Source organism: Loxodonta africana, chromosome 3, assembly GCF_030014295.1.
Source record: "Loxodonta africana isolate mLoxAfr1 chromosome 3, mLoxAfr1.hap2, whole genome shotgun sequence".
Lineage (NCBI taxonomy): Eukaryota > Metazoa > Chordata > Mammalia > Proboscidea > Elephantidae > Loxodonta > Loxodonta africana.
The window spans coordinates 11,648,146-11,670,355 of NC_087344.1; the positions used below are offsets into that span (position 1 = coordinate 11,648,146).

Below are 22,210 nucleotides of genomic sequence, written 5' to 3' on the forward strand. Positions count from 1 at the left end.
AAAGTGTTTGGGGTCTGTTTTTTTGAACAAAGGTAGGTAAGAGCCAGCGCAAGAAAGAGCAAGCCAGTGAGAGAAAGAGATAGATACCAATAGAAAAGGTGACAGGAATAGAGCAAAGAGAGGCTGAAACAGAAAAAGAACAGAAATAGAGACAGAGAGAGGGACAGAGATACAGAGCCAGGGAGACAGAGAAAGGGACAGAGAGAGGTGAGGACAGCGGTGCAGAACGTGACAGAACTGAGGCAAAGCGAGGCTTAAACGGACAGGGATAGAGAGAGGGACCGAGAGAGCGACAGAGATCGCGAGAGGCCCAGGGACAGGCTCCGGGACGGGGCCAGGGCTGCGCGAGGGCAGGCTGCAGACAAAGGCGCGGCCGCGCGGCCAGGGCGGCCCGGCCGGGACAAAGGCTCGCCCGGGGGGCGGGGGCAGCGATGGCGACGGCCGCGGCGGGCGCGGGCGAACTACAAGTCCCAGCAGCTCCCGCTGCGGCCCTCGGCCGGCCCCTCTCGCTCCCCGGGAGCGCCTGGCGGGGCCGCTGGGCCGAGGGGGCCGCCGGCGGGGCTGGCGGGCGGGGGGCTTGCTGCGGGCCCGGGGCGCGCCGGCGGCTGGCGCGGGCGCGGCGGGCCGGGCTGGGGCCAGGGGCGCCGGGTGAGTGTCCCCGCGGGCGGGGGGCGGGCGGGGGCCGGGCCGGGGGGCGGGGGCCCAGCGTGGGGCGCGGCCCGGGCCGACCTCTAATCGCCCCCCGCCCGGCCGCCGCCCCCCGCAGCCTGGGAGAGCCGGGCGCGGACGCGAAGCGCAGGGCGGCGCGGCCTGCGGGCCTAGCGCGCTCTCCCTGCCGATGCGTCCCGAGGGGAGGGCTCCACGGGCGGTAGGGGGGCACCCCTTAGCTATGGGGTGCGGAGCTCGGATCGCCGCCTCCCCAGGAGGCGATCTCGAGGCATCCAGATGCCGCCCAGGATCGGGGAGGGGGGGGCAGGTATTGTCCTCCCCGACCCTCCAGCCAGTGGGGTCAGGAGTTCAGGAGGCCCCTTCTCCAGGAGGGGGATGCGGGTCTACCTGCCCCCAGGAACAAGGAGGGGGCCCAGGTATTGTTCCCCCCTCCCCACTCCAGCCATGAGGTCAGGAGTTCAGGAGGCAGTCTTCAAGGATGAGATCTAGGAGTCCACCAGCCCCCCAGGAACTTGGGAAGGGCCCCAGCTCTTTCTCCTCCCCCCTTCCAGCTCAAAGACCCAGAGTTTAGGAAGCTTTTTCCCCAGGAGGCAATCCAATGGTCCCTGTCCCCCAGGAACCCAGGATGGGGCCCAGGTATTGTTCACCCACCCTCTAGGGTTGTGGGGAGATCCAGGAACCTCACTGTCTCTCAGTTAGCTAACTCACTTCTAACTATGGGGTCTGGGGCTCAGGATCCCCCAGTACCCCCCAGCAACAGACCAATTTATTGTCTGCCCTCTGACCCTCAGCCATGGGTGGATAGTTCAAGGCAGCTCCTCCCCGCAGGTAATCCTGGGATCCCCTGCTCCCAGAAGGAGCCCCAGCTATTGTTTCTGCACTCCCTCCCCACCCCCGCCCAGCCATGGGGCTGGAACTCAAGGCCTCTCATCTAGGAGGAACACTAGTGTCCTGACAACCCTTCCCATGCTCCAATGGCTCAGGAATCTCCCCTTCCTAGGAGGTGGTCCAGGGGTCCCCCCAGTAACCCAGGAAGTTATTTTTGCCTCCCCTCCCCAGCTAGAAGGAGCCCTGGCTGTGCAGTGGTTAAGCACTCTGCTGCAAACCAAAAGGTTGGCTGTTCAAACCCACCCCTCTGCAAGAGAAAAGACCTGGCAATCTGTTCCCATAAAAAATCACAGCCCCTAAGACCCTATGGGGCAGTTCTATTCTGTCACATGGGGCTGCTATGAGTTGGAATTAGCTCCACAAAGCCTGACAACAGGAACCCCCCAGCTCCAGGTTAGAATTCAGAATTTGCTATCCAACAGGGAAAACACATATACTGACACTTGTTCCTACCCTCCTGGCTGCTGGGGCCCAGGTGTCTCTCTGCCCCCAGGAGGGGTCCCACATATTGGTTGCCCACCCTCACCCTCTAGAAACTGGCATTCAGGATCTTCTAAGAGGAAAGGCCAGTGTGTTGACACACCCTCCCCTAGTGACCCGGGAGGGGTACCAAATGCCCCCCCCATTCTCATCCCCCAGCTATAGGCTCCAGAGCACAGGATGTCCCCTTCCCACAGGAACCCCCAAGTATGGTACCCCCAACTATGGGGTAGGAATCCAGACATGTACTCAGAGGCAAGCATAGGAATCCTGGCACCTACCCTTTCCCCCAAGAGGGGACCCAGAGTCTCCCCGCACCCAATCAACGGGATAGGAACCTAGGGCTCTCTCCTCCACAGGACCCAAGCTTCCCACGAGAGGAACCCAGGATGCAGAGAGGGGCAGAGCCATGGCGTTGGGCACTGGAGCCCTCAAGTGCTGGGTCCCATGACTTCCATCCAGGTGTGAGCTCCATCAGGGCCCCTCTTCTCCCTGTCCTGGCTGAGCTGGGTCAGGAGTCTTCCTGAGGTTTCAGACAAGGGAAGGACCCATGAGTTTTCAGGAGCTAGGTCTAGGGCATGGCCTGGGCCCCTCTGCCATCCCTCCCCAGACTCCAAGAGACCCATTTTGTCCCAGAGTCATCCTTGGGTGGCAAAAATGGTTTGAGCTTGACTACTAACTGAAAGGCTGGTAGTTTGAACCTACCCAGCAGTGCCACGGAAGAAAGTCCGGGTGATTTGGTTCCAAAAGGCCTTGAAAACCCTATGGATTGCAGTTCTATTCTACATACATGGGGTAGCTATGAGTCGGAGTGGACTCCACAACTGGTTTGGTTCCCAGTACTAGCTCCACCTACCCTCTGTTGTGCCCTGTAGATCCTGTCCAAGAAGAGGCCGGCACCTCGAAGCTGGGAATGAGGCGCTCTGTCCTTGTCCGGAACCCAGGCCACAAAGGCTCAAGGGCCGTTTATGAAGAGCTCGACTCTGACTCCGAGGACCTGGACCCCAACCGCAAAGACCTGGACCTAGTTTCTGAAGACCCAGAGCCTGACCCAGAAGACCTCAACACTGTCTCCGAAGACGTGGCCCCCAGCTACGGAGATCTTGAGCCTGTCTCGGAGGAGCTGGACCCAGATGCCGAAGCTCCGGGCTCCATCTTGGAGAACCGTGACTCGGAGCCCCAAGATCTCGACCCCACGTCTTCGAGTTTCGACCTCGATCCTGACGTCATCGGCCCCGTCCCTCTGGTTCTCGACCCGAACAGCGACACCCCCGACCTGGACCCCCTCTCTTCCAGCCTCACTGCCACCCCTGAGGTCCTGCCCACGAGTCCCGCGGTGCTCCCGGCCCCTGCCAGCCCGCCACGGCCCTTCTCCTGCCCCGATTGCGGGCGCGCCTTCCGCCGCAGCTCCGGGCTGAGCCAGCACCGCCGCACCCACAGCGGCGAGAAGCCCTACCGCTGCCCCGACTGCGGCAAGTCCTTCAGCCACGGCGCCACGCTGGCCCAGCACCGCGGCATCCACACGGGCGCGCGGCCCTACCAGTGCGCGGCCTGCGGGAAGGCCTTCGGCTGGCGCTCCACGCTGCTCAAGCACCGCAGCAGCCACAGCGGCGAGAAGCCGCACCACTGCCCCGTGTGCGGCAAGGCCTTCGGCCACGGCTCGCTGCTGGCGCAGCACCTGCGCACGCACGGCGGCCCGCGGCCCCACAAGTGCCCCGTGTGCGCTAAGGGCTTCGGCCAGGGCTCGGCGCTGCTCAAGCACCTTCGCACGCACACGGGCGAGCGGCCCTACCCGTGCCCACAGTGCGGCAAGGCGTTCGGGCAGAGCTCGGCGCTGCTGCAGCACCAGCGCACGCACACGGCCGAGCGCCCCTACCGCTGCCCGCACTGCGGCAAGGCCTTTGGCCAGAGCTCCAACCTGCAGCACCACCTACGCATCCACACGGGCGAGCGACCCTACGCCTGCCCGCACTGCTCCAAGGCCTTCGGGCAGAGCTCTGCGCTGCTGCAGCACCTGCACGTGCACTCTGGCGAGCGCCCCTACCGCTGCCAGCTCTGCGGTAAGGCCTTCGGCCAGGCCTCCAGCCTCACCAAGCACAAGCGCGTGCACGAGGGCGCCGCGGCGGCGGCAGCAGCGGCGGCTGCAGCGGCAGCAGCTGCCGCCGGCCTAGGCCTGAGCCCTGTGCCCATGTTGAGGCCCAGTCAGGTCTCCCTCCTGGGTCCCAACGCTGCCTCCGTGCTCGCCTCTGGCCTCGGCCTTAGCGCTGGTCCCAGCTCTGGCCTTGGCCCTGACGCTGGCTCTGCACTTGGCTCCCTTCCCAATCCCAGCCACAAACCAAGCCCTGACTCCGGATCCTCCCCCAGCCGGGAGTCTGTCAGATCTTCTGACCCTAAGCCTGGTCACGACTCCGATCCTGACCTTGTGCCCAACCCTGAGTCCCACCCTGACCCCAACTCTCCTACCCATGACACTGTCAGCCCAGCCCTCCCTGCCGGGGAGAGTCCTGAGTGGGCGCAGGAGCAGGGGGCACTACTGGGGCCAGATGGCTGAAGGGGACACCGGCATCTGGGGCCTGGGGAAGTTGTGTGTGTGCAGTTAGTAAAATCCTCCCACTGCCTACTGGCTCTGTGTCGTGGTTCACCTGTTACTCTTTCTCCCCTGATGCAAGGTCCCTTCCTCAGGAGTTGGGAGGGTGTGGCCAGGGCCAGCCATACATCAGGGATCCCAATGTCCTGGCTTCCTCTCTGGGCCCTGGAGCCACATCTCTCCAGCTGGTCCATCACGCACTCACCCCTCTGCTCCCCCAGGCCTGGCCACCTAGTCAAGAGGAGACTCACCCTGCAGGTGACCTGGGCAGGGTCCCCTCTCTTTAGCCTTTCCACACAGCCACAGTCTCTGTGACAACCACCGTCACGGGAGTAACTCGAATGGTGGAATTTCTGGCATGTTTGCAGCCTGGTGGGCTGATGTGAGGCTATGTGGCTAGCTCTGCCCCATCTGCTACCCCTTGCCCTTCAAAGGCCATGTTATAGGGACACTGCTGGACAAAGGCGGTTGCTTGTTTACGCGTTTAATAAACATCTGCAAAATGCTGGGATCTCAGCAGGGAACAAGATGAAGGGCACAGGGAGACAAATATCAATATGTAATCTAAGAACCATCGCAGGGTATGACTGTAAAAATGGCATGGTGGGATGTCAGGGCCTCCTCTAACTTCGCGAGGGAGACAGAGAATCACCATCAACGTCGGCCCAGGGCTGATCCCTCAGAGGTGAAGGCCAGACATACCTCCACTCTCCAATCTTTTTACCAGTTCTGACACCAGCAGACCCTCCCACCGAACTCTACTTCTCTGCTATGTTCAGTAATTCGTTGCAATGGCCACACAACTCACAGACTATAGTCACGATTATGTGGCTTATTACGGAAGTAAATTACAATTCAGGCTCAGGAACTACTCAGGATACAGTTCTTTGATCAAGACAGCCACTTCTCAGCCATACCTGCAGGCAAGCCTCTCTTTCTCTTGCCCCTCTGCCAGGCCTCTGCCGTGCTCAGGCAAGTGTTACAGAGCTCTTTAACTCCACCAAGTACCCAGATGCACCCTACTCCACCCGGAAGCCTTCTGCCCAAAGACGCTCAGCTGTCTCACTTCATGGGCTGGGAAGCCCATTGCACTCTCGCCTGCCCATCTCCTGGTTCTGCTGCTGCTAGTTCTCTGCTGTGCTTGCTGCTGCTTCTTGCCATCTTGCGCTGTCTCCGGTGTTACAGCCTTCTCTCCTGGGACTAGGAGGTTCTTGGCACAGGGGCCTTGGGCCCAAAGGAGGCGCTCTGCTCCTATCTCTTCTTGATGGTAGTGAGGTACACTGCTCACCTCTGGGATGGCTCATTTTAGTCTAGCAGGATGGCAACATTGACCAATCCCTTGTTAGTGCTCCATACACCATATTTGTATGGTCCCTCCCACAAGGGTGCCATGCATCTTATTTGCATTATTAACAAGCTATCCAATCCCCTTGGTGGGCCACAAATGCCTCATTTACATATTCCCACCCTGTCATTTGGTGGGAGCTACACCACCATGGTGAGAAAAGCCATATAAAAGTAATCCATTGCACCACAGTATGGTACACTCTAGAAGAAGCATAACAGTTCCTCTCATTAAATGCAGGGATAGGCTTTCCCAAGGAAGGATTTTATACTCAAATAACTACTAACTTAATAACCAGTACTATTTGCCCAGCCTTCTGCTCTTCCTGCATTGTCTCATTTAACTCCACAGCCCTGTAAGGTGATTACTATACTCTAGTATCCCCATCTTGCAAATGAGGAAACAGGCACACAGTGTTTAAGAGACTTGTTTAAAGACATGAAGGTGGTGGCTGGGAGTTCCTAGATTAAAATTAGAATTGCCTGCCCTCTGGAGCCTGTGTTCTTGACCATTGCATCCCAGGGCAAGAGTGTGCAAAGGCCCTGGGGCCATCGGGAGATGAGAGAGGAGAGGTGGGGGTCAGATCACAAGGACCTTTGCAGGCTGAGGTGAGGAGCTTGGTTGTCACCCCAGCGCAATGGGAAACCACTAGTGGGTTCTGGCAGAAGGCTGGTATGACTTATTCTTTGAAGTTGCTTCTGGTTGCTGGGTGAGGAGTGGAGTGGGGGAGGGACAGGAGTGGGAGCAAGAGACCAAGGAGAAGGCTGCTGCAGGGGTCCAGGCAGGGAATATTGGGGGGGCCCTGGGCTGGTGGCCAGAGGGATGGGGACAAATCAAACCAAACCCGTTGCCATCGAGTCAATTCTGACTCATAGCAACCCTACAGGACAGAGTAGAACTGCTCCATAGGTTTTCCAAGGAGCTGCTGGTGGATTCCAACTGCCAACCTTTTGGTTAGCAACCTGAGCTCTTAACCACTGCGCCACCAGGCCTCCATTCTGGATGTAATTAGGGATTTGCCAATGGTTGGGGCAAAGGGGAGGGAGGAGTTGAGATGCCACTCCACCCTTTTTCTAGGAGGGAGCAGGGGCCAGCCCTGAGATGGGGACAGAGGGTCATCGCCGGACACTGCGGAGGGCAAAGGGTCAAGCACTAGACTTGGAAGTCATGAGGTTGGGGCAGCACGCGGAACACGACAGGAAGCTAGGGCGGCCTCTGTGGCTGCTGAACAGGGTCACGCTCAGAGCCAGCCCATCCCTCAGCCCATTGCTAGCATATCGGCGCTAGGACCTTTCGGCCGCCTCGCACCCTCAAGCCAGGTCCGAGCCGCGCATGCGTGCTGCTCCGGTAAGGGGGGTCGTGGTGCAGGGGGTGGGACCAGATCTGGTCACGTGCTCCCCGGTAGCCCTGGTCACGTGACCACGACAGGGGTCAGCTGACTCGGGAGGGTTTGAAGCGGCGCCGGGAGGGATCGAGGCCGCAGTGACAGCGCCGGGCCCTCGAACCCGGGCTGTCCCGCCGCGCCCGCCGGCGTCCCGCGCTCCCCGGCCCGGCATGGCAGGCCGTATGGGCCGGCGCGGCTCAGGTGAGGGCGCGGGCGGCGCCACGGGCTCCGAACGCGGGCGGCGGGCGGGTCGCCAGCTTCTCCGACCTCGGGGCGGCGGGACTCCTGGCTCTGCTTAGAGCTCCTGAACTCCGGCTGCGGCCGGGCGGCCCGGTTGCCAGGATTTCCCTTCTGAACCTAACCTGTGGTCGCTCAACTTTACCTGAACTCAGGCGGCGACACCAGGTTCTCCAGCTCCCAGGCTTCCCTTCCTGAACCCAGGGGACAAATGCTCAGCTTCCCGAAACTCAGGGACGGTTGGGGGCATTGCCTCCTTGAACCCGGGCGACTAGCTCCAATCTTAGATCTCCAAACCCTTGGAAGCTCAGCCTTCCAGAGCTCAGCCTCCAATCCCTTCAGACTGCCCCTCTCATGGGAATTGGTTTCACTTCCTTGAGTTGGTGAAGACGCCTAAAAGGTGTCCCAGCTGTCAGGGTCTAGGGTGGGTTAGCTGTGATCCCAGCTAGGGAGGCAGGGTCTGCCCTCTGCTGGTTTCCCCTCAGAGCGTCCTGTAAACAACAACCATACTAGCATCCATCATCCAGGGAGACAGGCCAGGAGCCCTGCAGGACAGATTCTGACAGTGCCCACATTCATTCTGGCAGCTGTGGCCCTGGAAAGAAGCAGAGCTCTCTAGAGGTGTGTCAGGGACAGTTCTGAGCTACTCAACTGGCTGTGACCCCATCAGTTGCCTAAACCTCTGGCCTTCCTCTTAGCTTTGACAGGATTGAAGGAAACAAGAAGCAGAAACAGACTGGAGCACCTGTTTGCCAAGGATTACTGAGGCTCAGGGCTGAGCTGAGGTCTTTATCTGTTTTGTCTCATTGAATTCTCAGAAGAGCTTCAGAGCCTCGGCCTCAGGTGTAGACTTTATTTCCTGGAGAGACTGAGGCTTAGCGAGTCGTTCCAGGCCACCACGCTGGGAAGTGGCAGACTTCGGACTTGGTCCCAGGGCTGTATGATTTCCAGGAGCTTGTGTCTTTAATGCGGGTGCTGTATTGGCTCATAAAAGAGCACGCGAGCAGTGCTGGAATGACATCCACAAATGTACCGGCAGACGTGTTCCCTGACTCATACGGTTATTGTCAGTAACTCCTTCTCCAGGCCTGTGGCTTGTGAGAGGGTCAGCCAGACAGGCTAGGTCATGATGAGTGGGAAGGTGGACCTTTGGGTGTTGGTCCAGAAAAAACTGGAACATGGGCTGAGCTCTGCTCATGCCTCAAGGCTGGAATTGGGCTAATTGAGTGCCCTGGGAGAAGTCAATGGGAGAATTCCACAGATCAACACCAGGAGTGTTGACGGAATGTCCTCACATTCTCACCATCCCCCCACCTCCCCACCCCACCCCACCACTGTGATGAATGCTCTGTAAGCATTAAAGCTTTTGCAGGAGAGATGATTATTGCCCCATTTTATAGATGAGGGAACCGAGACCTCAGGTGCCCTGTCCGTGATAGTGAGCAGCAAGGTCAGGAGTCAGCTCAGGCCTTTCTGAGTTCCAAACCCCAACTCTTTACCTCTGAGTAGCACTGCCGCCACCACGGCTACCAGTTGCTGTCGAGTTGACCGTGACTCACTGCGACCCCATGTGTGTCAGAATAGGACTGTGGTCCACAATGGCTGATTTTTGAGAATCAGATCGCCAAGCCTTTTTTCTGAGGTACCTTTCAGTCGACTTGAACCCCCAACCTTTCACTTAGCAGCTGAGCATGTTTACTGTTTGCACCACTCAGGGACTCCAGTACTGCCGCATGTACCCTTGCAATGCTGCAGATTTTCTGGTTTTTCTTAGACCTCTCAAAGGTCTTCCGTGGCCAGGACCTGGGGATTGTGAGGAGGGGACTGAGCCAGTGGTAGGTAGGGCTGCCAGGGCCTGGTTCCCACTGCTCTCTCCCATTCCCGTAGAGACTGAGCGGCTCCTCACCCCCAGCCCTGGCTATGGGACCCAGGCAGAGGCTTCATCAGCCCCCCCAAATCCCCTGGAAGAGGAAGACCTCCGCCGCCGTCTCAAGTACTTCTTCATGAGTCCCTGTGACAAATTTCGGGCCAAGGGCCGCAAGCCCTTCAAGCTGATGCTGCAGGTGGTGAAGATCCTGGTGGTCACCGTGCAGGTGAGGCCCTGCTGGGCAGGGGCCCCAGAAGAGGACCACCTCTGGCAGCTGCTGTCCTCAGAAGGAGACTTTTGGAGTGGGAGCCTAGTCCTAACACAATAGCAGCGACCGTGGCAGGGACGATTGGAAAGCATGGGTCTATGCTCCTGTCAGTATGTGCGGCATCTTGAGGACCTGACAGCTGCTCTGACCCCCATTTTATTCAAGAGGCTCACAGAGGTTCAGGGACTCATCCTAAATCACACAGCAACTGAGCGTGGGGAGCTGGGATTTGAACCCAGGCTTCTGACGCCGTGTTGATTGTCCAAGAGATCTGAGCCAGTGGCTGAACAGATAGCAGGTGCCCCCCGTGCCAGGCCCTGTGGACCCCAAGATGAATCAGACACAGTGCCAGCCCTAAGGAGCTTCCCGTCTAATGCTGTGACTCTGGGCATGTTAAAAAAAAAAAAAGCACCATTGAGTTGATTCTGACTCCTCGCGACCCCATGTGTGTCAGAGTAGAACTGGGCTTCATAGGGTTTTCCGTGGCTGATTTTTTGGAAGTAGATTGCCAGGCTTTTCTTCTGAGGTACCTCTGGGGGGACTTGAATTTCGAACCTTTCAGTTAGCAGCCGAGTGTGTCAACCATTTGCACCACCCAGGGACTCTCTGGGCATGTTACTGTGCCTGTACCTCCCCCCGACACACATTCAACCAAAAAACCAAAACCAAATCTGTTGCCACTGAGTCGATTCCTACTGATAACAACCCTATGGGACAGAGTAGAACTGCCCCACAGGATTTCCAAGGAGTGGCTGGTGAATTCCAACTGCTGACCTTTTGGTTAGCAGCCAAACTCTTAACCACTGTGCCACCAAAGCTCTAGGGTGTCAGTAATGGTACTCACCCTATCAGCTTAGGGTTAGCACATTTATTAAATGTTCTGGTAAACATTTAATAAGCATTAACTGCTGTTGTCTAAGGAGCCCTGGTGGTGCAATGGTTAAGTGCTTGGCTGCTAACCAAAAGGCTGGCTGTTCAAACCCACCCAACAACGACTTTGCAAGAGAAAGACCTGGCAATCTGCTTCCACAAAGATTACAGCCAAGAAAACCCTGTGGGGCAGTTCTACTTTGTCACATGGGGTTGCTGTGGGTTAGAATTGTCTCGAACTCTATGGGGCAGTTGTACTCTGCCACATGGGGTCGCTGTGGGTCGGAATTGACGGCACCTAACAACAACAACAGCTGCCATTGTCAGGTATTTTGAGTGTCCACTTTGTGCTGCACATTGGAGAGCTAGTGGGGTGGGCACGGCAGACATGACATGATCTGTACTCTTACAAAGCTTAGATGAGGGGAAGGCAGATATTGACCAAATAGCCATGCAGAGAACTACAAGAGGGCCCCTGTGTTCGGAGGGCTCTGGTCTGCGCCGTTGGCTGTCCCTAGGACCCTCTCTTGTCTTTCGTTCCTGCCCCAAGGGACATTGGTCCCACCTGTGGGTCTTGAACCCCTGGCCGTGCTCTCATCCCTCCCACCAGCTCATCCTGTTTGGGCTCAGCAACCAGCTAGCGGTGACGTTCCGGGAGGAGAACACCATTGCCTTCCGTCACCTCTTCCTGCTGGGCTACTCTGATGGGGCGGATGACACCTTTGCGGCGTACACGCGGGAGCAGCTCTACCAGGCCATCTTCCACGCCGTGGACCAGGTGCAGGCAGGCAGAGGTGGGCGGATAGGTGGGCTTGAGGCGGGAGAGTACGTGTAGTTAACATCTTCTCTGCCCGCAGTACCTGATGCTTCCCAACGTGTCACTGGGCCGGTACGCGTATGTACGGGGTGGGGGCGGCCCTGAGGCCAATGGCTCAGCGCTGGCCCTCTGCCAGCGCTACTACCACCGCGGCCACGTGGACCCGGCCAATGACACCTTCGACATTGACCCAATGGTCATAACAGGTGAGTGGGCCGGGCAGCCGGGATTGAAAACCTAGCTCTGCCTCACGCTCATTAAGATGACTGATGATTTCACGTTCACACAATGCTCGGTATGATGCCAGACACGCAGAAGGCATGAGATGGCGTTTTCGCTTCTGTTATTGTTGAGAACGTACGTAGCAAACTGTACACTAATTCAGCCACGTCTGTGCGTACAGTTCAGGGATGTTGGTTACATCCTTCAACTTGAGCAACCATTCTAAACCTCCTTTTCTGAGTTGTTCCTCCCCCATTAACATGAACTTGCTGCCCCCTAAGGTTCTTATTTAATCTTCTGAGTTGCTGTTGTGAATTCTATCTCCTGTAGATGCATCTTAAGAGAGCACCATGTTCAAGGCAGACATTCTTTACTAATTAAGCTAAACTAATGTTTGGTTTTAAGAAGACTTGAGGGGCTATTTTTGGTTTAAGGTTTAAAGATTATCTCAGGGCAGTAGTTTTGGGGGTTCATTCAGCCTCTGTGGCTCCAGAAAGTCTGGGTTCCATGAGTGTTTGAAATTCTGTTCTGTGTAATGGTTGGCGGGCACCGTCAGTTCTTCTGGTTTCATGGCAAAGGAGGCAGTTGTTCAGGGAGGCAATTAGCCACATATTCCATTTCCTCCAATTCCTGGTTCTTCTCCTAGGTGTTACTTTTTAGGTCGTCAGTGCAAATCCATCAGGTGCTGCTTGGAAACTCTATGGGGCAGTTCTGTGTCCTATTACGTCGCTATGAGTCGGAATTGACTTGATGATAATGGGTTTTAAGGGTATGGGGATCCACCAAGTGCCAGGTTAGGGTCTTGTTTGGGAGTAGGACCGATTGGTCCCTGGAGGGACCGCAGAAAAGCAACAATGAGGATTTAAGTACAGCTTGGGAAGTGAAACAGGGAAGGGGGGCTGTTGGGGACTCTGGGGAGTGCAGCCTACGCCCCCGCCCCCTGAAGCCCCTCCCTGACTCCCTGTCCTCAGACTGCATCCGGGTGGACCCCCCTGAGCGACCCCCTCCGTACTCCTCTGAGGATCTTGCCCTCTCGGATGGCAGCTCCAGTTACAGGAACCTCACGCTCAAGTTCCACAAGTACTACCCTCTTGGGGCTGCTCCAGGCCGGCTCGGGTGGGGCGGGGCAGGATGCTGGGCGAAGCTGGGCTTCCAGCGGCCACTTCCCCCCTCCTTCCACGGGGTGGGGGCTGGGTCCGCAGTGCTGACGCCTGCCACTTGTATACTTCCTCTGCCAACTGCAGAGTCAGCATGGGGTGAGGGCACTGGCACATTGGGGCTGGGAAGGGACTGGTGGGGGACCGTCCCCCTCACCTGACCCTCCCCTCCAGGCTGATCAACGTCACCATCCACTTCCAGCTGAAGACCATCAACCTACAGAGCCTCATCAACAATGAGATCCCTGACTGCTACACCTTCAGCATCCTGGTGAGCCCGCTGTGTTGGGTGAGGGCCAGGACCCGCCAGGGCTGGAGCCTGGTCAGAGGACGTCTGGGATCATCTGCCGAGGGCATTGTGGGGGCCACAGGGTCAGGGACTTGGCAGACCACCCATTGCGCTGGGCTGGGAGCCGGGGCCGGCCAGGGTTCACTCTGTGCCTCCTGCCCGGCCCGCCCTGCAGATCATCTTTGACAATAAGGCACACAGTGGACGGATCCCCATCAGCCTGGAGACCCAGACCCACATCCAGGAGTGTAAGCACCCCAGTGTGTTCGGACACGGTGAGCCCCCAGCCCAGACTAGCGCTATTGGGGTCCTGACCTTCCTGAGATGCTCCCCAAGTGCCCCCTCCAGCCTAGAGTTTCAGACCAGCACTGACCAGGGTCCTGACCCTGCCAGAGGCGCCCCAGGGTTCAGACCAATGCTGATGAGGTTCTGACCCTCCTGGAGGCACTCAAGTCTCACCAGCGCTGATGGGGTCCTGATCCTCCCAGAGGTGTACCCCAAGTCTCAGCACTGACCAAGGTCTTGATCTGCCCAAAGTGGCTCCCCAAGTGCCCCCTAATTCTTAGAGTCTCAGATCAGCCCTGATCAGTGTCCTGATCCTCAGAGGTGCCTCAAGTTTCAGACCAGTGCTGACCAGCGTTCTGATTCTCAGGCGCCACAAGTTTCAGACCAACGCTGACCACGGTCCTGACTCTCCTGTCGGTGCCTAAGACTTAGACCAGTGCTAATGAGGTCCTGACCCTCCCAGAGGTGCCCCAGGTCTCAGACCAGCGCTGATGGAGACCGGACATGCCTGAGGTGCCCCCTGAGCCTTAGAGCCTCAGACCATTGCTGACCAGGGGCTTTCACCTGCCCAGGGAAGCCCATGAACCCAAAACCAACACTGAGCAGAGGCCCTGACCTGCCCAGAGGAGCCCCCAAGCCCTCTGGCCAGTCCAAGCCTGCCCTGTGACCCCTCAGTTCTCCAGCCTGACCCAGACACCTGGCCCTACGTGCTGCCACGTGCCCCCTGCAGGAGACAACAGCTTCCGCCTCCTGTTCGACGTGGTGGTCATGCTCACCTGCTCCCTGTCTTTCTTGCTGTGTGCCCGCTCGCTGCTCCGAGGCTTCCTGCTGCAGAACGTGAGGCCTGTGGGTCCTGGGGGGTGTGGGGACAGGGCCCAGATCCCAACAAACCACCGTGCCCGCCTTCACAGGAGTTTGTCGGGTTCATGTGGCGGCAGTGGGGCCGTGTCATCAGCCCGTGGGAACGGCTGGAGTTTGTCAATGGCTGGTACATCCTGTTGGTCACCAGTGACGTGCTCACCATCTCGGGCACCATCATGAAGATTGGCATAGAGGCCAAGGTGGGTCTGTCCAGACCCTGGCCACCTTCCCTGCCTTGTCTCTGAGCCCTGCCCCCTCCCTGCATGGGGCCAAACAGGGCTGACACGGCTCTCCCTGCAGAACCTGGCCAGCTACGACGTCTGCAGCATCCTCCTGGGCACCTCAACACTGCTTGTCTGGGTCGGCGTCATCCGCTACCTGACCTTCTTCCACAAGTACAATGTGAGCCTTGTGAACGTGGGCCCAGCCTCCTGTGTCCCCAAGCCCCCAAACCCCGAAATAAGTATGTGCACCTTCGGTACTCAGCAGTCCCTTTTAGATGGCTGCTGCCAAGCCTCTTCCCTGTACCTGCTACTCCCAGACACTCTTGTCACCACACCTGGACAGGGCCCACACGAGCCACCCTGGAGGCCTCTGTCTTCGTTTCTTAGTGCTGATGTATCAGAAATGCCACAAGTGAGTTTTTTTTTTTTTTTTTAATTATTTTCGTTGTCACTGAAGATTTAACAGTAGGACATACACTAATTCAACAATTTTTGCATGTATGATTCAGTAACGTTGATTTCATTCTTCAAGTTGTGGAGCCCATTCTCACCCTCCTTTTCCAAATTGTTCCACCCCCATTAACATAAATTTACTGTCCCCTAAGCTTCCTATCTAACCTTTCGAGTTACAAGGGGTGGTTTTAAAGAACAGAAATTTATTTACTTGAAGTTCAGGAGGCTAGAAGTCTGTATTCAGAGCTTGAGTCAGGCACATCGTGGTCCTCAAAGTGACATCTTTCTTTTCCAATGCTTTTTAAAGAGGTCTTTTGCAGCAGATTTGCCTAACACAATATGTCATTTTGATTTCTTGACTGCTGCTTTCATGGGCGTTGATTGTGGATCCAAGTAAAATGAAACCCTTGACAACCTCAATATTTTACCTGTTTATCATGATGTTGCTTGTTGGTCCAGTTGTGAGGATTTGTATTTTCTTTATCTTAAGGTGTAATCCAAACCGAAGGCTGTAGTCTTTGATCTTCATCAGTAAGTGCTTCAAGTCCTCTTCACTTTCAGCAAGCAAAGTTGTGTCATCTGCATATCACAGGTTGTTAACGAGTCTTCCTCCAATCCTGATGCCGCATTCTTCATATAGTTCAGCTTCTTGGATTATGTACTCAGCATACAGATTGAATAGGTATGGTGAAAGGATACAACCTTGACGCACACCTTTCCTGACTTTAAACAACGCAGTATCCCCTTGTTCTGTTTGAACGACTGCCTCTTGGTCTAGGTACAGGTTCCTCACGAGCACAATTCAGTGTTCTGGAATTCCCATTCTTCGCAATGTTACGCATAATTTGTTATGATCCACACAGTCGAATGCCTTTGCAGAGTCAATAAAACACAGGCAAACATCCTGCTGGTATTCTCTGCTTTCAGCCAGGCTCCATCTGACATCAGCAAGGGTATCTCTCGCTCCACGTCCCCTTCTCAGTCTGGCTCAAATTTCAGGCAGTTCCCTGTTGACGTACTGCTGCAACCGCTTTTGAATGATCTTCAGCAAAATTTACTTGCATGTGATATTACTGATATCGTTCAATAATTTCCGCATTCTGTTGGATCAGCTTCCTTTAAAATGGGCACAAATACGGAATTCTTCCAGTTGATTGGCCAGGTAGCTGTCTTCCAAATTTCTTGGCATAGATGAGTGAGCACTTCCAGTGCTGCATCCATTTGTTGAAACATCTCATTTGGTATTCTGTCAATTCCTGGAGACTGGTTTTTTGTCGATGCCTTCAGTGCTGCTTTGAACTTCTTCTTTCAGTGCCATCGATTCTTGATCATATGCTACCTCCTAAAATGGTTAAATGTTAACCAATTCTCTTTAGTGCAGTGACTCTGTATATTCCTTCCACCTTCTTTTGATGCTTCCTTTGTCATTAAATTTTCTGCCCATAGAATCCTTCAGTGTTGCAGTTTGAGGCTTGCATTTTTTCTTCAGCTCTTTCAGCTTGGGGAAATATCAAGCCTGTTCTTCCCTTTTGGTTTTCTACTGCCAGGTCTTTGCACATTTCATTGTAATACATTGTTTTGTCTTCTCAAGCTGCTCTTTGAAATCTGTTCAGCTCTTACATATCATTTCTTCTTTTTGCTTTAGCTACACTACGTTCAAGAGCAAGTTTCAGAGTTTGTTCTGACATCCATTATGGTCTTTTCTTTCTTTCCTGTTTTTTTAATGACCTTTTGCTTTCTTCATTATGGTGTCACCCCACAACTCGTGTGGTCTTCAATCAATAATGTTCAATGTGTCGAATCTGTTCTTGAGATGGTCTCTAAATTGAGGTGGGATATACTCAAGGTTGTATTCTGGCTGTTGTGGACTGTTTTTAATTTTCTTCGGCTTCAATTTGAACTTGCAAATGGGTAATTGATGGTCTGTTCTGCAGGTGGCCCCTGGCCTTGTTCTGACCGATCATGTTGAACTTCTCCATTGTGTTTTTACACAAATGTAAAGATTTGATTCCTGTGTATTCCATCCGGCAAGGTTCATGTGTATAGTTGCTGTTTATGTTGTTGGAAAAAGGTATTTACAATCAATAAGTCGTTGATCTTGCAAAATTCTGTCATGTGATCTGGCGTTCTTTCTGTCATCAAGGCTGTATTTTCCAACTACTGATCCTTCATCTTTCTTTCCAACTTTTGTATTCCAATCACCAGTAATTATCAATGCATCTTGATTGCATATTTGATCAATTTCAGACTACAGAAGTTGGTAAAAACCTTCAGTTGCTTCATCTTTGGCATTAGTAGTTGGTATGTAAATTTGAGTAATAGTTGTATTAACTGGTCTTCTTTGTAGGCATATGGATATTATCCTATCACTGACAGCATTGTACTTCAGGATAGATCTTGAAATGTTCTTTTTGACAACAAATGCGATGCTATTCCCCTTCAATTTGTCATTCCTGATGTAGTAGACCATATGATTGTCCAATTCAGAATGGCCAATACCAGTCCATTTTAGCTCACTAATGCCTAGAATATTGATCTTTATGTGTTCCATTTCATTTTTGTCGACTTCCAATTTTCTTAGGTTCATACTAAGTACGTTCTACATTGCAGTTATTGTTGGATGTTTATAGTTGCTTCTTCTCATTTTGAGCCATGCCACATCAGCAAATGAAGGTCCCAAAAGCTCGACTCCATCCACGTCATTAAGGTTGACTGTACTTTGAGGAGGCAGCTCTTCCCCAGTCGTATCTTGAGTGCCTTCCAACCTGGGGGGCTCATCTTCCGGCACTATACCAGACAATGTTCTGCTGCTATTCATAAGGTTTTCACTGGCCAGTTTTTTCAGAAGGAGACTGCAGGTCCTTTTTCCTAGTCTGTCTTAGTCTGGAAGCGCCACTGCAACCTGTCCACCATGGGTGACCCTGCTGGTATTTGAAATACCAGTGGCGTAGCTTCCAGCATCACAGCAACACACAAGCCACCAAAGTATGACAAGCTGACAGATAAGTGGTGGACAGCAGCCATGGCTTTGGCCAACTGAGTTGTGGACAACTCCTCACTGTGGCCTTCCCCTGCCTCCACACAGATCCTGATCGCCACGCTGAGGGTGGCCCTTCCCAGTGTCATGCGCTTCTGCTGCTGTGTGGCTGTCATCTACTTGGGTTACTGTTTCTGTGGCTGGATCGTGCTGGGGCCTTACCATGTGAAGGTAGGCAGGCCAGGGCTGGGGTGCTTATGACACCCAGTGGAAGAATCCAGGAGTTCTGTGACCTGCCCTCCCCTACAAGGACACGGGATCCCCTGGCTTCCCTCACCTGAGCCCACACCCTAAGCCCTCTGACCCCTTGCGACCCTGTCATTGACATGATGACCTGTATGACCCCCACTGTGACCCCTGGGATCCTGCCAGGGGTTATGGTCACTGTCTCCTGTGACCTTTGTGAACCTGTCACCCTGTGACCTTGTCTTTGTCATGATTGATGACCTTACTTTGATTCCTGTTACAGACTGTTGTCCACTGTCCCCTTTAACCCCTTGTGACCCGTTATTGACCCTATGACCTGGTCATTCACGCAGTGACCCCAGATGACCCCATATGACTGCTGGTACTCTGATCACTGTCCTCTTTGTTTGACCCCTTGTGCCTGCACTGACCCCAGCCCATAGTTGCACGCCTGCCGGGCCCCCTCCACCCCCTCTCTGATCCCACAATCCCACTGGCCCCTGCAGTTCCGCTCGCTGTCCATGGTGTCTGAGTGCCTGTTCTCGCTCATCAACGGTGACGACATGTTCGTGACGTTCGCTGCGATGCAGGCCCAGCAGGGCCGCAGCAGCCTCGTCTGGCTCTTCTCCCAGCTCTACCTCTACTCCTTCATCAGCCTCTTTATCTACATGGTCCTGAGCCTCTTCATCGCGCTCATCACAGGCGCCTACGACACCATCAAGGTCAGCCGGTGGTGGCCTCACACACCCCCACGCGGCCCCTCCCGGCCTGCCACGTGCACACACAGCCCCAAACAAGGGCTCCGGGTCCCTGGGAATCAGCTACGAAGTGGTCCCTTAACCCTTGGGGAACTGGCAGGGAAGACCCAGGGACAGACTGGGGGAGTCTCTGGGTAGGACTTGAGAAGCCAGAGGAGGGGGCTGATACTGGGGGCACCAGGTGGGACTGAGAGCATTCCAGTCTCACTGTCCTGCTCTCAGCATTGATTGAACGGGGCTCAGGCCAGGTAAGGCTCCTGTATCTTTTTTTTTTAATAATATTTTATTGTGTTTTTGCTGAAGGTTTACACAGTGAATTAGGTTCCCATTTGACAATTTCTATACAGCTGTTCTGTGACGTTAGTTACATTTTTCACAGTGTGTCGGCATTCTCTATCATTGCCTTCTGGTTGTTCCGTTTCCAGTTCTCTAGTGTCCCTACCCCTTATCTTCTCATCTTTGCTTTAGAGTTAATCTTCTGGTCTCATATAGATGAATTTTAGTAGAGCACCATTCTCACGGGTAATCCTGCATCTGTTTTTACTGACAGGGAAACCGAGCCCTACAGTTTCAGTAACTTGCCTGAGGTCAGCCATGAAGTGGTGGAGCTGGGTTCACCCCGGGGCTGATTCCGGAAGCCATGCTCTTAATCCCTCTTTTGTGTGGGGTAGCCTGGGAGTGGGGAGGGGTGCCTTTGATTCAGGGCAAGGTGTTTGTCCTGCAGGCTGCAGGGGTCAGAAGGTGAAAGAAGGGTGTAATGTTATAAAGGTTTATCGTGGCATTAGGGCTAGGTCCAGGAAGCCTTCTAGAACATGCTATCCAATACTACCCCTAGTTATATATACTTACTTAAATTATAATTGTGGTTAAAATGGAATACAGTTAAAAATTCACTTCTTACTTATAGCATCCACATATCAAACGCCCAAAAGCCTGATGGCGTAGTGGTGAAGGACTTGGCTGCTTGCCAGAAGGTCAGCAGTTCAAATCTACCAGCTGCCACTTGGAAACCCTATGGGGTAGTTTTACTCTGTCCTATAGGGTCACTATGAGTTGGAATTGACTCAACAGCAATGGATTTGGTTAGGTTAAAATCCAAATGTGGCTAAAAAAACAACTAACGCATTGTCATCGAGTCACCCCAGATTCACGTTAACCCTATGTGTGCAAAGTAAACTGCTCCATAGAGTTTTGAAGGCTTTCGGAAGCAGATCGTCATTCGGTTAGTATCCCAGCACTTAACCATTTACTCCTCCCAGGGACTCTAGTGTACATGCATTTCAAATGTGGCGGCTATTGTTGTTAGTCGCTATCGAGTCAGTTCCAACTCATGGCAACCCCATGTGTGGAGTAGAACTGCTCCACAGGGTTTTCAAGGCTGTGACATTTTGGAAGCAGCTCACCGGGCCTGTCTTCTGAAGCTTCTCTTAGTGGGTTCAAACCACCAACCTTTTGGCTAGTAGTTGAGTGCTTACCTGTTAGTGCCACCCGGGGACCTTCCAAAGTAGTCAGTGGCTACCGTACTGGATAGTGTAGGTACTGAGCATTTCCATCTCAGAAAAGTCTGTTGGATGGCGGTGGTTCTAGACTGGAGAGACGGGAGCCAAAGGGAGAGAGCACTATGAGGAAGGAAAAGCAAAAGCAAAAGGCCTGAAATTCGACAGGGCTCTGAGAAGAGGTGGTGGTGCCACAGGGCTGGGAGGGGTGCAGGTAGCTGGAAGCCGGAACGTTCACTTCTGCGGGGCCCTGCCACTTCCCGTGTCACTGGCATGTGTGTCACCCCCATGCATGGGTTCAGCTGTCCCACAGCCACACTCCTGTCCCTCCGGCCCACAGAGCCCTCGTGGGTCTTGCTCCAGCACTTAGACCACACACGTGTGTGCGCTGTGAGCATACAAGCCCAGGCCCTGCCCCCACTGCTATGGTTGATTGAAGATGTTTGAGTGCCCAGAGTGTGTCAGGCCAGTTCTAGGCACCGGGGCCAAAGCTTGTTGCTCTTACATGCATCGAGCTGATTCTGACTCACAGCAACCCCGTGTATGCAGAGTAGAACTGTTCCATAGGGTTTTCAAGGTTGTGACCTTTCAGAAGCAGATTGCCAGGCCTTTCTTTCTAGGCGCCTCTGAGTGGATTTGAACTGCCAACCTTTTGGCTAGTAGTCAAGCTCTTCACTGTGCCAACCCAGGGACTGCTGAGGCCACAGCTGAAGGCCCCAAACCGACAAAGGTGCTGGGTGTGCATAAGTGTAGGGGCCAGGGGTGGACTCCCTGCAGAAACTAGCCATGAGGCGTCTGCAGTGACAACAGGCAGTGAAGGCCAGTGCCAGGGCCCAGATGGCTGCAGGGGACGTGGAGGGAAGGACAGACTCAAGGGGCTTAGCAGGGGCCACTTTCATGCTAGCCCCCTCCCCATCTCTCCCCAGCATCCGGGCACCAGCGGGGAGGAGAGTGAGCTCCAGGCCTACATCGCACAGTGCCAGGACAGCCCCACGTCGGGCAAGTTCCGCCGTGGGAGCGGCTCGGCCTGCAGCCTCCTCTGCTGTTGTGGCAGGTGTGGTTCGGGTCTGGTTGGGGGAAGGGGAGGTGCTTGAGGGAGCTGACCCCTCTCTTGCCCGGCTGACGTTACCCCTTCTCTCCCCTCCTCTAGGGACGCCTCAGAGGAGCATTCGCTGCTGGTGAACTGAGTGGAACCAGGACTGCCACTGGACCTTAGCCCCGGACTGCGGGGACCCACGCTTATTTATTTTTAGGACCGGCTCCCTGCTGTGCCCAGCCAGGGCCAGTCGGGTCGGACACTGGGGTGGGATCGGGGTGGGGGGTGTTAAATAAACCGGTAAATAAGCGCGTTGTCATTTTTAGCGGCGGTGGGTGGGCGGGCATTCATTTCGCCAGCTGGGGGCTTCAGCCCCTTTAAGGCGCCGTCGCGCCGGGCGAGGCGGGTTCCGCTAGACCTTCCCAGCGGGCGGGGCCACGGCGCGCCTCGCGGGGAATAACTTAAAGGGACCGCGCCTACGATGCGGAGGGCTAGCGGTATTGGCGCAGGGTGAACCCCGGCTGCGGGCCCTGAGTAAGTTCGGGCTTGCATCGGCCCTGAAAGGGTGTCCTTTCGAGGGTCGTTAGTGAACCCCCGGTTTTGGCACATTATGCCTTCCCGTAAGTCCTGCTAGCCCCCGATTTCACCACGCTCCCATCGCCCCAATTCCCGGCAGGCGTTCCTGCAGATAGCCAGATGCGCCTTGGGGCGGTAGGAGACCTAGTCCACCAGGAATTTTCCAGGTAACGTCTTAAGTGCCCAGTAAACCAAAAAAAAAAAACAAACCCGTTGCC

General features: G+C 54.9%; 2 protein-coding genes across 7 annotated transcripts; both read left to right on the forward strand.

Moving 5' to 3' along the window:
* Positions 1–608: 608 nt before the first annotated feature.
* ZNF358 (zinc finger protein 358) lies at positions 609–4,660 on the forward strand. Its single transcript, XM_064280476.1, has 3 exons — positions 609–648; positions 2,397–2,499; positions 2,913–4,660. Exons 2-3 carry the CDS (start codon positions 2,427–2,429, stop codon positions 4,586–4,588), a joined length of 1,749 nt encoding a protein of 582 aa, XP_064136546.1. The 5' UTR covers positions 609–648; positions 2,397–2,426; the 3' UTR covers positions 4,589–4,660.
* Positions 4,661–7,445: 2,785 nt separating this feature from the next.
* MCOLN1 (mucolipin TRP cation channel 1) lies at positions 7,446–21,701 on the forward strand. Of its 6 annotated transcripts, XM_010600839.3 has the most exons (14): positions 7,446–7,554; positions 9,478–9,683; positions 11,206–11,373; positions 11,453–11,618; positions 12,606–12,714; positions 12,966–13,062; positions 13,256–13,355; positions 14,096–14,202; positions 14,277–14,426; positions 14,527–14,628; positions 17,989–18,111; positions 18,633–18,848; positions 21,307–21,434; positions 21,531–21,698. In XM_010600839.3, exons 1-14 carry the CDS (start codon positions 7,524–7,526, stop codon positions 21,565–21,567), a joined length of 1,740 nt encoding a protein of 579 aa, XP_010599141.1. In that variant the 5' UTR covers positions 7,446–7,523; the 3' UTR covers positions 21,568–21,698. The 6 variants fall into 6 exon arrangements, 5 of the variants coding, with proteins under 5 accessions (XP_010599141.1, XP_010599140.2, XP_023396249.1 ...); XM_023540481.2 differs by lacking the exon at positions 7,446–7,554 and having other exon boundaries at positions 8,514–9,683; positions 21,531–21,700; XM_010600838.3 differs by lacking the exons at positions 21,307–21,434; positions 21,531–21,698 and having other exon boundaries at positions 18,633–19,420.
* The last annotated feature ends 509 nt before the right edge of the window (positions 21,702–22,210 follow it).

Coding starts and splice junctions, on each gene's coding strand:
- ZNF358 (XM_064280476.1), top strand. CDS start 2,427: ATGCAGAGAGGGGCAGAGCCATGGCGTTGGGCACTGGAGCCCTCAAGT. Junction 2,500..2,912: donor GTCCCATGACTTCCATCCAG/GTGTGAGCTCCA, acceptor TGTGCCCTGTAG/ATCCTGTCCAAGAAGAGGCC.
- MCOLN1 (XM_023540480.2), top strand. CDS start 9,282: ATGTTTACTGTTTGCACCACTCAGGGACTCCAGTACTGCCGCATGTAC. Junction 13,063..13,255: donor GCTACACCTTCAGCATCCTG/GTGAGCCCGCTG, acceptor CCCGCCCTGCAG/ATCATCTTTGACAATAAGGC. Junction 14,203..14,276: donor GAGGCTTCCTGCTGCAGAAC/GTGAGGCCTGTG, acceptor CCGCCTTCACAG/GAGTTTGTCGGGTTCATGTG.